The sequence below is a fragment of the Amblyomma maculatum genome, chromosome 1 (assembly GCF_055883805.1).
Source record: "Amblyomma maculatum isolate TAMU_Amacu chromosome 1, ASM5588380v1, whole genome shotgun sequence".
Classification (NCBI taxonomy): Eukaryota; Metazoa; Arthropoda; class Arachnida; order Ixodida; family Ixodidae; genus Amblyomma; species Amblyomma maculatum.
Genome location: NC_139344.1, coordinates 348,130,795 through 348,145,726, shown reverse-complemented (window position 1 = coordinate 348,145,726; position 14,932 = coordinate 348,130,795). Strand labels below are relative to the sequence as shown.

General features: G+C 45.9%; 2 protein-coding genes across 2 annotated transcripts; both read left to right on the top strand.

Moving 5' to 3' along the window:
• The first annotated feature begins 313 nt into the window (after positions 1–313).
• Positions 314–2,970, top strand: LOC146207703 (uncharacterized). The gene is made up of 4 exons (XM_084587141.1): positions 314–762; positions 892–1,069; positions 1,758–1,853; positions 2,152–2,970. Exons 2-4 carry the CDS (start codon positions 1,064–1,066, stop codon positions 2,710–2,712), a joined length of 663 nt encoding a protein of 220 aa, XP_084443267.1. The 5' UTR covers positions 314–762; positions 892–1,063; the 3' UTR covers positions 2,713–2,970.
• Positions 2,971–7,428: 4,458 nt separating this feature from the next.
• On the top strand, positions 7,429–12,042 carry LOC146207702 (cuticle protein 16.8-like). The gene is made up of 3 exons (XM_084577291.1): positions 7,429–7,434; positions 10,302–10,409; positions 11,566–12,042. Exons 1-3 carry the CDS (start codon positions 7,429–7,431, stop codon positions 12,040–12,042), a joined length of 591 nt encoding a protein of 196 aa, XP_084433417.1.
• The last annotated feature ends 2,890 nt before the right edge of the window (positions 12,043–14,932 follow it).

Here is a 14,932-nt window from a genome sequence, read left to right as displayed (position 1 = left end):
CGCAAGATTTCCCGCCCTCTGCAGTTGACACAAATGGGTCCCACGGTCCGACCCTGCCGCGGCTGTGCACTTTCACGTCCAGTTTTTAGCGCACCTCTGACACAGGGTTGTACCGACAACAGCAGCAAAAGGCGACCACCACTCAACAGCCTAACAAAAAATAAAAAGGTGCCCAGAAGAATTCAGTGATTTGGGACGAAATCACTCGAGCAAAAGTCACGGACACCGTGAACTAAGGGGAGAATCTAACAAAAGACAAGAAAAAGGAGTTGCCAACAAGCAGCGACGACAGAGAGCACAGAAGGAACGGAAGCGACGGAAGCCGAGAAAGTGCGTCGGCGACAGCGGCGCCAGGCAGTCGGCGGCGCCGGACGCTTTCTTAGGCGCGGCAGCTCCCAGCCAGAGTTGTAGAAAACTCGTTATTAGTTTAACCTGGACACCGATCAAGGAGCCGCCGAGGAGCGGAAGGCGACCCGCGAACAACGGCACTGGACGGCTTCCGATGACTTCTGGAGCAGCGGGCAGCCCGCGCTGTCCTTGAGGGCGGTCTCTCCTCACGAACACAAAGGAAGCCCGAGCGGCGCATTCCGCTGCCGCCTCTGTCATCAGCCGAGCAACCAGACAGACGAGGGTCCTATTCTTCGTCATCTGCTCTTGGCCCCGTGCGCGAACTGGATCGCATGCAGTGCGAGCTCGTGGCAGCGGAATGGCTCCTTTCCGCCGGCTCCTCGGACTGGAATCGCGTACAAAGAAAGTGAACCGGTGTGTCAGCGTTGCTTGCTCTAGATGGTTGGCAAAGTTAGAAGAGGGGGGAAGGTAGGCTAGCATGCATACATGACTGCGGATTGCTGATAACGGTCACGTGGTTCGCTTCTCTGGCGGGGCTCGCAGGTCTTGACAGCCGGTTGGGCCTCTTACGAGGCAGTCCGCGTTCGCCACAGGAACCGCCAGTATATAAGGGTGGCCGCCGCCCGGACAGAGACATCACAGCTCACTGAGCCATCTCGGAGTTGAGTCGAAGTCCTGTGGAGTACGTGCATACACACACCACCGAGCAGCAGTCATGAAGGTGAGAACGTCGTCGCGGCGGCACAGGCAGGCCGTTGGAGGGCCCTAGTATACGGCGGCGAGGCGAACTCTAGCTCATATCCTGGATTCAGGATCGCTGTTCTTTCGAGTTGAACCTAGGACCTAAAGTAGTTCGACGCACTGCATAACTGATGAACTACTGCGTATCTACTGCAGCTGAGGGAGGTATCTATATAAAGGGAGAATAATCACGATTAGAAAGATACATTTCAATCGCAATTCAGATTATGTGCACGTGTAGTCCTATCAGCCTTTAACAATTTTATTGGTAGATATATAATGGGAGCCGTCGAGAACGAATGACGATGGAGTCATTATCCTTGTGTTGTTGAAAATTACTTCCCGACCTAAGATCCATGACGTGCAATGAAAACTCAACCTAGATAATTTTCTGAAACGATGTCGATGAATGCATAATGAAGCCCTCTCTCTCTCTCTTACGACATAAAGTAGGAGTAGAGCTGCTGACAGCCATATATTAGTGATAACTGTTCGTCATTATTTTTGGCAAAGGAGGACCTGCTCTTTCCACTAGTAAGAAAATATTATGTCGCTAATTTCCTCGCATTTTTCAGCACTTTCGTGTCAAAACCATTAATGACTCAAGGAGGTCTAACCATAGTAAATTAAGTGTGATGCGAATGTTTTCGTCTCCTTACTTTCGTCAGGTGTTCATCGTTTTCGCCATTATTTGCGCCGCTGCTCACGCCGGCTTCATCGGTGGCGGCCACGGAGGAACATCGACTCAGCACCGCTCCCAGGATGTAAGCACCATATACATTAAGCTTGTAGGTAGGCCATAAGTCCGCCGTGCATCTTTATGGCTTCCTCCAGAGAATAGCGAGGTCTTGTTTCCTCCTGTTATCGCTATTATATATGAACCAAAGCCTAATCTAATCAAAATGACAAAGGTGAAAAACTAAACTAGTAATTATGAGGTTCTCATAGAGGAATCAAAAGAATACGGGGAGCATCACTGCCATTGTTAAGGCATCATTATGTCCTTAAAACCAACTTAGCACCGTTTTCCTTTGTTTCTTCAACTTATCCGTGGCTGAACAGATCTCCGGCGCCTACAGCTTCGGCTACAACGAGAACCATGCGACCGGCGGCAGTTCGCGCTGGGAATCCGGGGATGGCGTGGGCAACAAAAAGGGCTCTTACAGCCTGCGGGGTGCTGACGGCCGCTGGCGTACCGTCAAGTACGTCGCCGATGGTGCCGGTTTCCGCGCTGCTGTGTCCACCAACGAGCCCGGCACCGCTCCCTCTTCTCCCGCCTCTGCCGGTATCAACGCTCCGATCCTTGCCGTTCCCGCTGGACCCCACCACGGAGGCGCTTACGGAGGAGGCTACGGAGGAGGCTACGGAGGCTATGGCGCAGGAGCTTACGGAGGTGGCGCTTACCTCGGCGGCGGTGCGTACGGAGCCGGAGCTTACCTCGGAGCCGGAGCAGGCATTGGTGCTGGAGCCACTAAGGCAGCTCACGTCTTCGGACCCGCCATCGCCGGTACTGGCTTCTATGGCGGCTACGGCGCTGGTTTTGGTGGCGGCTACGGAGGCGGCTACGGCGGTGCCTACGGACTCCACGGACACGGCGCCCACGGTGTTGTTAAGCATTACTAAATTATGTAGCAAAGATTATTAGTAGAAATTGTAGCTTCACCCGCCTAGTTAGTGTTTTGTTGCACTGGTGCCTCGTCGAAGTTGTTGCTCACTGCTCGATGGTCTCCTCGTTCTCCTGTTCCTTTTGTGCAAAGTCTCATTTCCTGTAAGCGCATCTTTTTCTGTCTCACTGCTGCTCACTTTTGTTTGCACTTGCTTCGATGTGTTGGCAAAGTAGTGTGTGTTGTCCTTGTTTGAATAAAAAATGTCATGTTGCTGTCTAAGCTTGGCTGCTAATCTGTCTCATTGGATCGCACCAGCAGTACGGCTCAGTCGCTCTTGGAACTGTGCTCGCTCTAGATAAAACACCAATAAGCACATATTTGGAGTCCTTCATTGGTTGCCTTACAGGTAAACACCACCAACCCATCTGCGAACAGGACGCTCCTTATGAGGAAACTATTGGTGCCGTACGATGTATCTGTCGAATAAAAAACTATACTCAGGGCTGACTACACACGAAGGCAGCCTTTCCTTGTTAAATTTCATGAAGGAACCATGAATTCAAGTCTCAACTAGAGTAGCTGGTAACGATTGATAAGTGGCAAAATGAAGTGCACAGTATCAGTAATTTAGCACTCAAGTGCTCGTACGAGGTAGGAGCAGGAGAAATAAAGCATATAGCTTGTGCAATCAGTAGATAATTTTCTTCTGGCATATATCGCAGGGAACATTTTATCGTTAAAACAGCATTCATTAGAGATATCGGAAAGCAAGCCAACGACCTCTTGTCAGAGTTAGCCTTAGCTGCTGCTTGATGTATTTAATACACGTGCCTAACCAGACTGAACCAGCAATTTAACTCAAAAACGTATATTGGGGAATACTGGAAGCGGCGCTGGTGTGACGGCGGATGTTATACGTCAAGCTCCAGCCTTTCGGGGCTTGCTTTATTCCACATCTGCTGCTGTGTGAAAGTTACAACGAATGATTCAAATTTCATCACTGAAACAGCCACTGCCTGTATACTTGTTCATTTTCAAATACTGCAGTTTTGCATGAGGCTACGGCCAGAAGTTACACACAAGCTTAATTCAAACTATTAGCATAATACTAATACTAAATACTACTGATGCTAAAACGCATAATGCTTATATGCGCTAGCGTAAATCCTACGCCAATGTATAGTGGAGCCAGCCCGAACTATGTTAAGCATTTTCTTTTATTACGTGATGCAAATGCTAATGATGAAAAACATTCTTTGCAAAAGAGTCTCCTAACTTTGTTCCAGTGTTCTCGCAGATTCTGTTAGACCTCCGGAAATATTTATGCCTTTGCTGACCAATCGCTGCACTCATTTCGCTCTCCTTCCTCTACCTCAGAATGAGAGCCACTATACGCACATCCTCTACCTTCGAATGAAAGTCATAAGGCTTTTATGCATTCCTGCTCTCTTAATATCTCTCTCTTTTTTCCAGAATATTACACCCGACTTCACTCTGCTTCACTGCACCAACAAACTGTCATGCGCGGTGCACCACAAGCTGCAATTTTACGGTCGTGGCTGAGAGAAGTGTGCGGAGGCGTCCGAAGCCGCCACTTTGTCTTCGAACGGCACAAAGGAATGAGAACACATGAGCCCCTCATCGGCTTTGCGTTTAGCTATAGGTTATGATCAAGAAAGTTCGCGGTTCTCCTCGCATGAAATGCTCAAAGGAAAACGCGTGAGACGCATATCAATCGACGACATAGTAACATACGAAATGTTCATATGTTGGATCAATATTTTCAGCCTTATCGTTTACTAGAAATGCCATAAACAACCGCCACTCAGGCGTAATTGTCACTCTTATCTTTTGCGCTCTATGTTGCTTGTTTTACTCAGTCAACATTATTGTGTATAAACAAACGAAAGTTAAAATTGAGCAAAGCAGGTATTTTCTCATCACACATGGCTCACACAGAGAAGTCCTGTCGAACTATGCATGACAGGAGAGACATCGATTTTGAAATAGGATGAATAAATACTGCTACAAGTCACCGATTATTGCTTATATTGATAATACCTAAGCGCTGATTTCGCTTGTCACACAAATCCATGTGCAGAGAACAGCTATGGCAAAGATACTGCTTTTTTGTTTGGCTCCTAAATGTGCGATAGAACTCTTACTGTAAGTTTGAATCTTCAGCTCATCGCCAGCTACTTTAATCCCAATTTATTGATACCGAGGGCCATACAGAGGAGAAAAGAACTAATGTATAAAACCCAACAAAATATCAGCAATACGTGATTACAAAATGAGTAAAAAAACAATAGCTTGTCACAAAATTCACGGCCATTCGATGGGAAGTACCAGGCTTTAGCTAACGGGCTCAGATTTCATATGAGCATTGACTTTGACGCTATGTTTGCACAGTCACGCAAAGTAGTCCGTCCAACCAGTATTTGGAATGCCCTCTTCGCGCAGCTGGGGCAAATAGTGCAGCAGCATGAGAGGCTGGCAATTTTATACATTGAGATAAAGGTGGTCTAAAGCAGCGGAAAGCGACGATAATCTGTTCGTCTACACGTGTCTTTAATGGCGACTTGAGACCAGCAAGATTATAGCGAGTATCTTTCTGCATTCTTGGAAATTAGTCTCTGGCAGGCGGCCATCGTTGAGTTCTCGCTTGAACAGGCATTCCAGTACTATGCATTAATAACACTAGGCATTAAAAAAAAAACTAAGAATAAAATTTTGAGAATAATTAAGCCCTTCATTTGAGGCTAGGACGCGACATCGTTTAAATATTCAAAAAACTTTTATCCAGTAAAAAGAGAACAGAAACATATCTGGCAGAATATTTATTTTGTTCTGATTTAAACAAACCGCAATGAACATTTTACAGTATAGGCTTTCCATCCACTATCACTATATTTAACCGTTAGTTGTACCCTTCTACTGACTCACAATTTTGTCTAAGGAAATTACAACTTGAGTTCGAACTTGCACGGATCGTAGCATTGATCTTGAAGCTAGACATATTATGCGGTCCCTAATATGAGAAGTCATGCGTAGAACTCTATGAGATAAGGCGTATTTTCTGTTTGTTCTCGGGCTTCTCGCGAAACATTACTGCTAGCTTCTCGAACCGTAGGCTAAGGTCTAGTAGGTTTAAAATTCAAAAGCTTGTGCTTTTTTCTTCTAGTGCGACGCTCAAAAAAGGGCGCCTGCTACCATTCTCTATCGTTAGTAGCGGACTATGCGGCAAAATAATGGGGAACAGAATTAAAACAGTGTACGTCCGAAGGGGGGTAGGGTGTGTATGTTAAGCGAGTGCTTTCATTGGATGAGCACATACGGACCTGCCTTTATTGACCGTTGGCTATGCTCGCCGAGAGCGGACCCGGTTGAATGGCTACTGCTACATAAATTTCTCAAACCTGCACCTTGTCCTGAGCGGCACTCCGTTTTCAGCTCGTGTTCAGTTCCACGACATGAAAGGTAGAAAAGCAATAAACTACGTTACGATAATATGTCCTAAGTATACGTAACATTTTATGTAGTGGCAGGAGCTTTTCTCTGCGTGGAAGAAAAAAATACTCAGAAGAAAGCTCTCAAATTGAGAAAAGGAAACTGTCATGCCGCAATATATATCGCGATGCCAAGTGATGTTGGAAAAAAAAAGGAAAACGAACGGTTGAACCGGGTTGAACGAAAGGAACTTGGATGTCCTAGCACGTTTTGCGCTGATTTAGCATTGCTTTTTCTGGTTATGGCCTGTTTATCTTGCCCTGGCTTTGTTTGGATTTGGCTTGCAACCACGATTTCAACGAAATGTCGAGATATTCAAGAGAACAAGAAGGCCACCTACCAGACCAAGCGCCCGCTCGACCGTCATGTGATGGATTTCATTGTCTCCCCTGCGTCACCTGCAACCTGCAGCAAGTAGTAGTTGGTTTACACTTGGTTCGATTACATTTAGCTTCCTTTTATTAATTTAACTGATTGTGGCAGGATGTTTTATAACAGGTTTCATCTGAGACTAACGGCACTTCTTAGCAAGTGACACATTCAATGCTGGCGCCCTAAAAAGAATTTCTCTCTCCAAATGAGAAGGTGTTTGTACTGTTGCCTGTATTCATTCCAGTGGAATTTAGCATTATCTGTAAAGTGTGTCACTATGTGACTCTGAAATTTGACTGCGCATGATCTGACGCATACAAAGTGATCACTACGATGCAGTCTGTGAATTGCTCGGCGCTCGTGGCCTGCCGAAGGTGGAGTGCATTCTAAACGAGGCCGAATACAGAGACTGACCTTTGTGACTGCCTAGGTGCGTGGCATATAGCTGGGATGGAGAGCACTGGTGACATTTCTGTTTTTGAGACACCCCTTCCCTTTGTTGTATTCTTTGCACTAATCTTTACGCAAGAATCAGTGCACTCACAGTGACTATGTTTCTGAGCAGGTGATGGGACCGGGTCGTATGTCGCCGGGTGTTGGGTAGAGCAGAGGGAGGGGGGAGGGGGCGTGGTCTTAGTTCCTGCGGTAGTGTGTGGGTCACGCAATTAGAGGAGCAACGCATGCGACACCAACGACGATGCGACGATCGCGTCAGCCGCGGGTCAGGTCAGGTCGGTCGCGCTTTCTCTCCAGCACCAGTATAAAAGGCGGCCGCCTCGCGGCTCCCAAATCCGAAGCCGTCGTGTCATCACTCGCCATCGACAGCCGCCAACCCTCTTAGGATTACGCCATGAAGGTGAGCTCTCCGCGCGGTGAGGAACGGGCCGAACAGCGTGAGATCCGAACCGCAACGTCGAGCACCCTGCGGAAGGACGAATTTCTGTTAATGAAGCGAAGAAAATCGGCTTTCGACATAAATGAAAAAAGTGGAAATTCTCAAAATCTACTTGTCATCTCGAGACATTGCATTATAGAGCAGTTTAAAGCCATGACAACAGCGTACCCTGAAGGTGATAAAAATTTCTGGAATCTATACAGCCTTTCTTTTTTTCTCTTCTGATAGTGCAAATAAAAGGGTAATCGCGTAGTTTGGTTTCGTTTATAAGGTTTAACATCCCAAAGCGACTAAGGCTATGCAAAACCAATATTATAGGGCTCTGGAAACTTCGACCCCCTAGGGTTCTCTAACGTGCACTGACATCGTACATCACAAGGGCGCCTTGCCCGAGGCCGGAATTCGATCTTGCATCCTTGCTTACAGCTCGAACACACTAACCTCTGCCCCACCGCGGCTGTGCTGTAATCATAAAATGTATGCTAGTTTTTAACTAAATAAGGATCGAGAAGGGTTAATATTAACCTAAAATTATTTGATCTTGTTGGCAACCAAAGATGCAGCAATATTACTAACACAAAACGATGGCAAACAGCCTCATCATGGAAATATCCGAAATTAATTTTCGCAAGCCATCACTCGTCTGCAGCTGTAGTCTATAAAGGTCAATATAATAGGATGACAAGATTATGGAAGCGCGTTTTTAAGGCCGCATTATTCTTTCCTTCAAAGTGCTTTAAAGAGAAACACCGCATAATTTGAAATCGGTCTGTATTGCCGCATCACCGCAGTCTAATGGCTGGCAATGACACTGCCTTTACAGAAAACGGAGCTGTTGAAAGCAAAGGAGGCTTTGAAAACTTAAATACAGTTGTCGCGACAACTTCCCTATTTTATGAGTAAACTGCGGTGTTTGGAAGCGCAATCGTGGAGATCAGAGGCTTCTCTGCACCATCGGTTACTCCAAAACTGTGGTAAAAAAATTGGTTGTTGCAGCGTAAAGCTACACACCCGGATCAGGGCCGTGTTTCGCGTGCGTGCGCCGCCAGTTACGCGCATGCGTGAGAGCCGCGTGACGTAACGAGAGGTGCAGGTGCATCGCCTCCTCGCCACAGCCGGTGCGCGCTCCTCGCCGCCGCCGCCGCTGGCGTGCGCTCCTCTCCGACGCATGACCTTTAGCCGAAGCCTTGTTTACGACAGTTGCGCCTCGCGCTACTGCGCATGCTTTACGCTACGTATGTCCAGGCATAGCAGAGCTAAGCAACTGCCAATTTTTTTTTTTTTGAGATGTCGCATCAATTTGACAATTGTGGCGGGAAATTTAATAAATTCATTTTCCAACAGCAACATACGCATACGTGTAATGGCAACATATGCATAACGAGCCATATATTCATATTACTGAAAACTAATTTAGGGTGGAATAAACGTCACCGTCTTTTCAAGAGCAGCTTTTGCAAGAAGCTGAACCCGTCAGCAGGGAACTCATTTGCTGCTGATCAGCTGTTACAAAAATATTTAAAATGTAGTGAAGCTGTCATTATTTTCTGAAGTGAGCTGTGAATGTTAAATTCTTTTGTAACGTTACCTTTTGTTACACTTACCTACTTTTCTTGGAAATGACGGTTGCAGTAGCTACGATAATATCGTTTAACATCTATAAACTTGTTGGTATTTAGGATACCGCGATGAAGCAAGGCAGATGATGGAAAACAATGCAGAGCCATGCCTTTGCTGTCGAAAACAATTTCTCTGTATGTTTTAGTAAGAAAGATAGCTCCTTTTTTTTTTAATTTTGACCAACTGGAGTACGAACACTTCTGAACTACCGTCACTATCATTCCTACAAAAGGCGCCCACTTTCCTTAAACCATTGAGCAGAAGTTAACTCACTTTGAAAGTTGGCACATGATGACTTCAGTTGCTTGTGTATCATAAAACTCCCGCACAAAACAGCGAAGTTTCCTTACTGTGCGTAGGAATTATTGCGTTTGTTATAAAAATTCACTGAACAACCCTGCATTAAAGCCTAGCTTTTCTGATTTCGTGTTCATGGCATAACTAAGCAGTCCAGTATATTCTGGACTTCCATGCACGATTGGGATCAATTAAAAGGAACTCTTTCATTCAGTGCAAATATTTCGTTGGGTGTAAAACATCTTAGAGGCTTAGAGGCGTCTGGTGGGCCGATAGTTCAAATTTACATGATTCGGCCTCGTTGTCCAGCCAGCAACGACCATAATATCCTGATTTGCGAACATGGATTTAGGATTTTGGGATTTGGGTGTTTAACCAGAGGAGAATTTTCACGCCTAATACTTCGCTTCTATATGAGAGATTTCTTTTGTAATGTAATACGGCACTTCAAATCCTTTTAGGGGGCATTAAGTTTTATGATTGTTTTCTTCTGGAGGGCGAATAAAGGCCATCCAGACTTTTTAGCGATTACAACCCCTAGTGACCGTGACTCGCTCAGGTTATGTAAGGGTCCAAATTCGCCGTGCTTGTAGGCGAATTTCAATACATGTTAGAAACTGAAGACTATATCATATTATTATATCCGGATTAAGCTCGTGTCAAATGCTTATTTTCAGAATGCTCTTGTAGTTGTATGCCTTAAGTATCAAGCCATTCTGTTCGCTCACAAAAAGTCAAAACAAATCTTCCGAGAGTGCTGCTATTTGTGCGCGTTTTCTCACTAGACGTGACGGCCGTTACAGCCTCCATCAAGGTTTCCTTTGCCAACTGCATTGCGTATACCACCTATTTTGCGTCTCCTCACACATTATTTCTAGATATGTGAAATGATTTTTTTTTTCTGTGCGCAGGAGTGCATCTTCCTAGCCGTCTTGCTGACCGCGGTTCATGCTGGCTACGTAGCGCCGGTGACAGCATTTATTGAGACAGAGTCTTCCACGAGCCACCACTCACAAGACGTAAGTTCCACTAGCCAAGAAAATCACCACCGTATTAACCCAGGCTTGGTCTCGTGTTCTCAAGTGTTTTTCAAAGAGCGCCAGAATGCACGCGTCCAAAACCGCAATTGGTGTTTCCTATGTTGTTTTTGAATAGTAAAATACCAAACCAAAAGCTTCTGCTCTGGTCCTCATTTGTCATACGTGCAGAAGGAATCGCGCATCACATCACATGTTCCGGCACACGTGATTGAGGTTGTAGCTAATGGCTTTGACTATTGGCGGGTGGCGCCCGTTTAAGACGTGCCGCAACTGCTGCAAGTGATATGATCGGTCGATTTCGACTGAATAGAGAGCCCCGCCACCGCTTCTAAGTGCGGACAAATTGCTGTCCGAGTAAGCCGCAGCTCTGCTCTGAAGCCGCTATAGCGTGACAAATAAATGGACCATTGCCTTTAATTTCTTCCCTGAAAGCTCAGCGACGTTGATGAGCTGCGCCGTCTAAGCGGCCTCGTGCTACTGACACGCCCGCAAGTAAGTTGATTGAACGGTACAAGGACAGGCAGTTCCCCGCGATCATATCAGGTTCCGCATTTTTCAGGACTGAATAGAGTGTTAGTCAAGGAACGAATCTCCCTATTCTTATTCATTCTATCTTCTAATTCTACGCAGGGCCCGCATCTGCCCCTATTATCTTCAATTTGTTTGTTCCTGATCTCTTGAAAGTTTTACAATAAAGGCGATAAAGGGGCAGCCTAGTAAGTTGTACAATACACACTTAGTGAAGTGTGGATATACTTTAGAGCACAGAATAGTTTATTACGGCGGACACTTCGGGGTTTCTGCATGAATACTTTTGCGCCATTAGATAACAAGAAGAGTATTAAAAGTTCTGGTGGCTCGTCCTGTCTAGCGGCGATCAAATTGCATAAAAAGGCTGCGCTGAAGGCTACGCGTCTATATAAAAATAGATCCTCTTGGACCATGCGGATTCCTTCTCCCACTCTGCTATGAACCTTTTGGATGGAAGCCAAAGAAGCACAGATTGTCTCTAAATTTATTTCACGAAGCAAATTCTTGCAAACGGTCTTTCTATTTACATCCTTGATGATTCGACATTCTTAGAATCTACGTATGTGCCGCGCACACATGACCCAGGATTCTTTTCTATATTCAGGTGGCTGGTAACTATGACTTTGGTTACAAGGAGCGGCACCCGGGTGGATCTACATTTCGCCAGGAGACAGGGAACCCATGGGGACACAAAATCGGTTCATACGGTATTGCCGACGCGGACGGTCGAGTCCGACTTGTTAAGTACGTGGCGGACGCCAATGGCTTCCGCGTGCACATCTCAACGAACGAGCCGGGAACTGCTGCCTCCAGTCCAGCCGGTGCCGGCATCAACGCCCCCATCGCTCTGTCTGCTGTCCCCTCGGAACCCGTGGTCCTCGCTTCGGCAAGCGCAGTGCCTGCGGTGAATGCTGCTCACGTCTACGGTCCACCCATTGTGGGGCCGGTTTTCAAGTCCGCTCCACCCGTAGCGGCGCTAGGAGCGTTCAAGCCAGCCTACGGGAGAAAGCCATATGTGGAAGCAGCAGTGCATCCTGGTCTAGAAGTGGAGTACGGCGGCCGAGAAGAGAGGCACTGGTGAAAGACACCAGTTTACAAAAAAACAACGGGAAGCGTCAAACACAACGGAAGGTTCAGCATCCTAGTTATTGTATATCTTCGTTGTGTAACGCTTGCAAGCGAAGTATATTTAAAGCATCAAAGGCTTAGTCCATGTGCATGACGCTCGTGCTTTTTATGTGATATGTGTAGTCAACGTGCATAGCAATTCGTTGTCATATGGGCACTCATGGTATATGCTCACGATAGTATATTTTGCTCATCATAGCATGACAGTATGGCTGTGGACCTGCCACTCTTATACAGGTGGTAAGCCGCGAAGCAAGAAGTTCCTAAATGAGCCTCAACTTTCTCCACATGTCTCGTGGCCGCTTGTATTTGTTGGGCGTCAGGAAACAAATGTCATCTATATATATAATCCACATATTATTGTTATCCACACAACGGGGCTGCAGACACACCTCTGAGTGCACTGGTGACAGTTTGCAATCCGAAGGACTGTTCTTGCATGAGTTCTCACCTCGCCTAATGAACGATACACGACGTCAACTGCATACTTTTCAGCCAACAACGCGAATTTGTTTACCTCATTTATACGTCTAATATCGAAGAGTTGGGAGAAGTAAAACTCTTCATCAGCGCGTCTTGGGGAGAGACCAATACATGCTATGACACATAGGAGCTTTGACTACGCAGACTCTCGTGAGTTAGGAAGCATTCGAGCGTAGCTCCTTTCATGGAAAGTAGGTTTAGTCAAATGCCAGGTCAGTTGCACGGACACTGTTGGAGCGTTCAGCTTTGAGCCCAGCAGCTGTCGCAGCGCGGGACAGACCAGCATAAGGGATGAGGTTCTACACCGCTGCTTCTCTGCCCATTTGGTTGTTAATAGAGATGAGATATCAAACACTGCGCTAAAAAGGAAATTTCATTAATTTGCTATGTACTTGACGCTTTGCAACATTCTTATTACGCTACACGAGCCGCATTTTTATTGCTCCATGTGGGTTGTATGAGCTTCGTTGAGGTTGCGGGGATATTGTCGTGCTACAAACACGAGCCAAAGCGTGCGCAATGCAAAGTTGCTGATTGAAATTCTTACTAATCATACTACATGCTTCATATAATTGAATAGCAATGCTAGCGCTGAAATGCCAGCTCTGGCATTATCTCCGCATTTCGCAACGTTTGCGTTGGGGTTCCTAGAGCATTACAGGATTGTCAAAAATGAACTTTGTCGCTGCAATGTCGACTTCACTGCAACATTCCTTTGTCCCGACTGCTTTTTCTGTATGTAACTGTGCTGGTATAACAGAGCTAACACCAACTTTAGGGACGGCGTATCACGATCTCATTAGGAGAGATTTGGAACAAGCTGTTGGGCCGAAAGAGAGGTACTAACAGTTGCTTTGATTGGGGTATTGGTGTCACCATTGCTTTGCAATAGAGGTTTAGCTTCCAGGTTTAACTTAAGCAGGTTATGTATTCAGCTCTTAACAATCAGATAGTCCACTAATCCCTAAGGAACACAGCAGAGACGCAATTTTTTCTTGAGTTCAACTTGCTACCACTAGCCATTTTCAAACGTTTTTTGAAGTCATTTTTACTTGAAGCACTAAAATGTTTCCAGACGGTGCAGCTCTTGACAGCTGAATAATATCGCAGTAGCAGCATATCATGTAAAACGTCGCTATTTTTTGTATGTCTGTTATTTGTGATAGCCTCGTGTGTGCGTGTAAAGCATTTAATATTAGTTCATATAAGTTTACTTGAAAGCATAGGTGTTGGGTTTAGTCCGTTTTAGTTTCAGGGTAAGCGGATGTAATATATATATTTTGGTCGTGTTGTTGTGTACAAGTATACTTTTTGTTTCAATAAATACTCAGCTTTCTGTCAAAATGGCCCTTGTACTACGTTTTATTTTCTTCGAAGACGAATCTCATAGCACTGAAGCACATTCCACAAACGCAAACAGTTGCTAGAAACTCGAGTGCTCGAATACAGACGTTGTCGATAAATCCATATACGAACTTTGCCCGCAATTGTTCGTGCCGGTCTGCTCATAGAAATCATAACTATATTGCTGCCACTTTGCGCGGGCATTCCTAAAGTTTGCATTGCCTTTGCATTATGCGTTCTTTTGGCGTTCTTTTTTGTAACTTAGCATCATCTACACAGTCTGTGAGCCATGCATATTGGCTTCTTGCTGGCTTCAGAGAAAAGCCGGGAAGTTACAGGCCCCATGTTTTCCCCTTTCTAACGTTTAATGCCATCCCCTCCCCCTCCACTCGAGCGATTTTCTCTCGATTGATTTTTCCCTTCTTTTAGCGGTGTTGTGTATAATTACGGAATAACTAATTTCAGGGCTTCATTAAGGTATTAACACGCTTGCTCTGTCCCCGCTTATATTAAGGTAGCTTTACGTCGGCTGCGAAAGTGTTAGCCAGCGATCAACAAAGAAATTACCAGAAAATGCATTTTTCACAAGTCACGCAGACGCTGCAGGGACAAGGACACGATGCGCCACGGAACCTGCCCTTAGGTTAAGTGCCTTTCTTTTACCCCTCTAATTGAAACCAGCCACAGCGAGCCACCGGTAGGGCTAGTGCCACGATTAGGATCGACCCCAAGCATCTGGCCCCATTCCACGCATCGCCTTGAACCGCAGGTCCCGGTCAGTCATAGTCCACGAGCTGTAGCGCCAATGGCGACCTTGACGCAGTTCGCTTAATGCTTGAAGCTGCATCAGACATAAGCGAAGCCGAACAAAAGGTCAAGAACATCACTCATGGTTTCTAAGTTTAAACTCCGTAGCCTGGCAAGCAAGGATCTCTTAACGACGTTATGTGAGCAGCATTCGGTATGAGGACGCGTCGATAAACATTTCTCGAAGTAACATGAGCCCTGCCATTTTT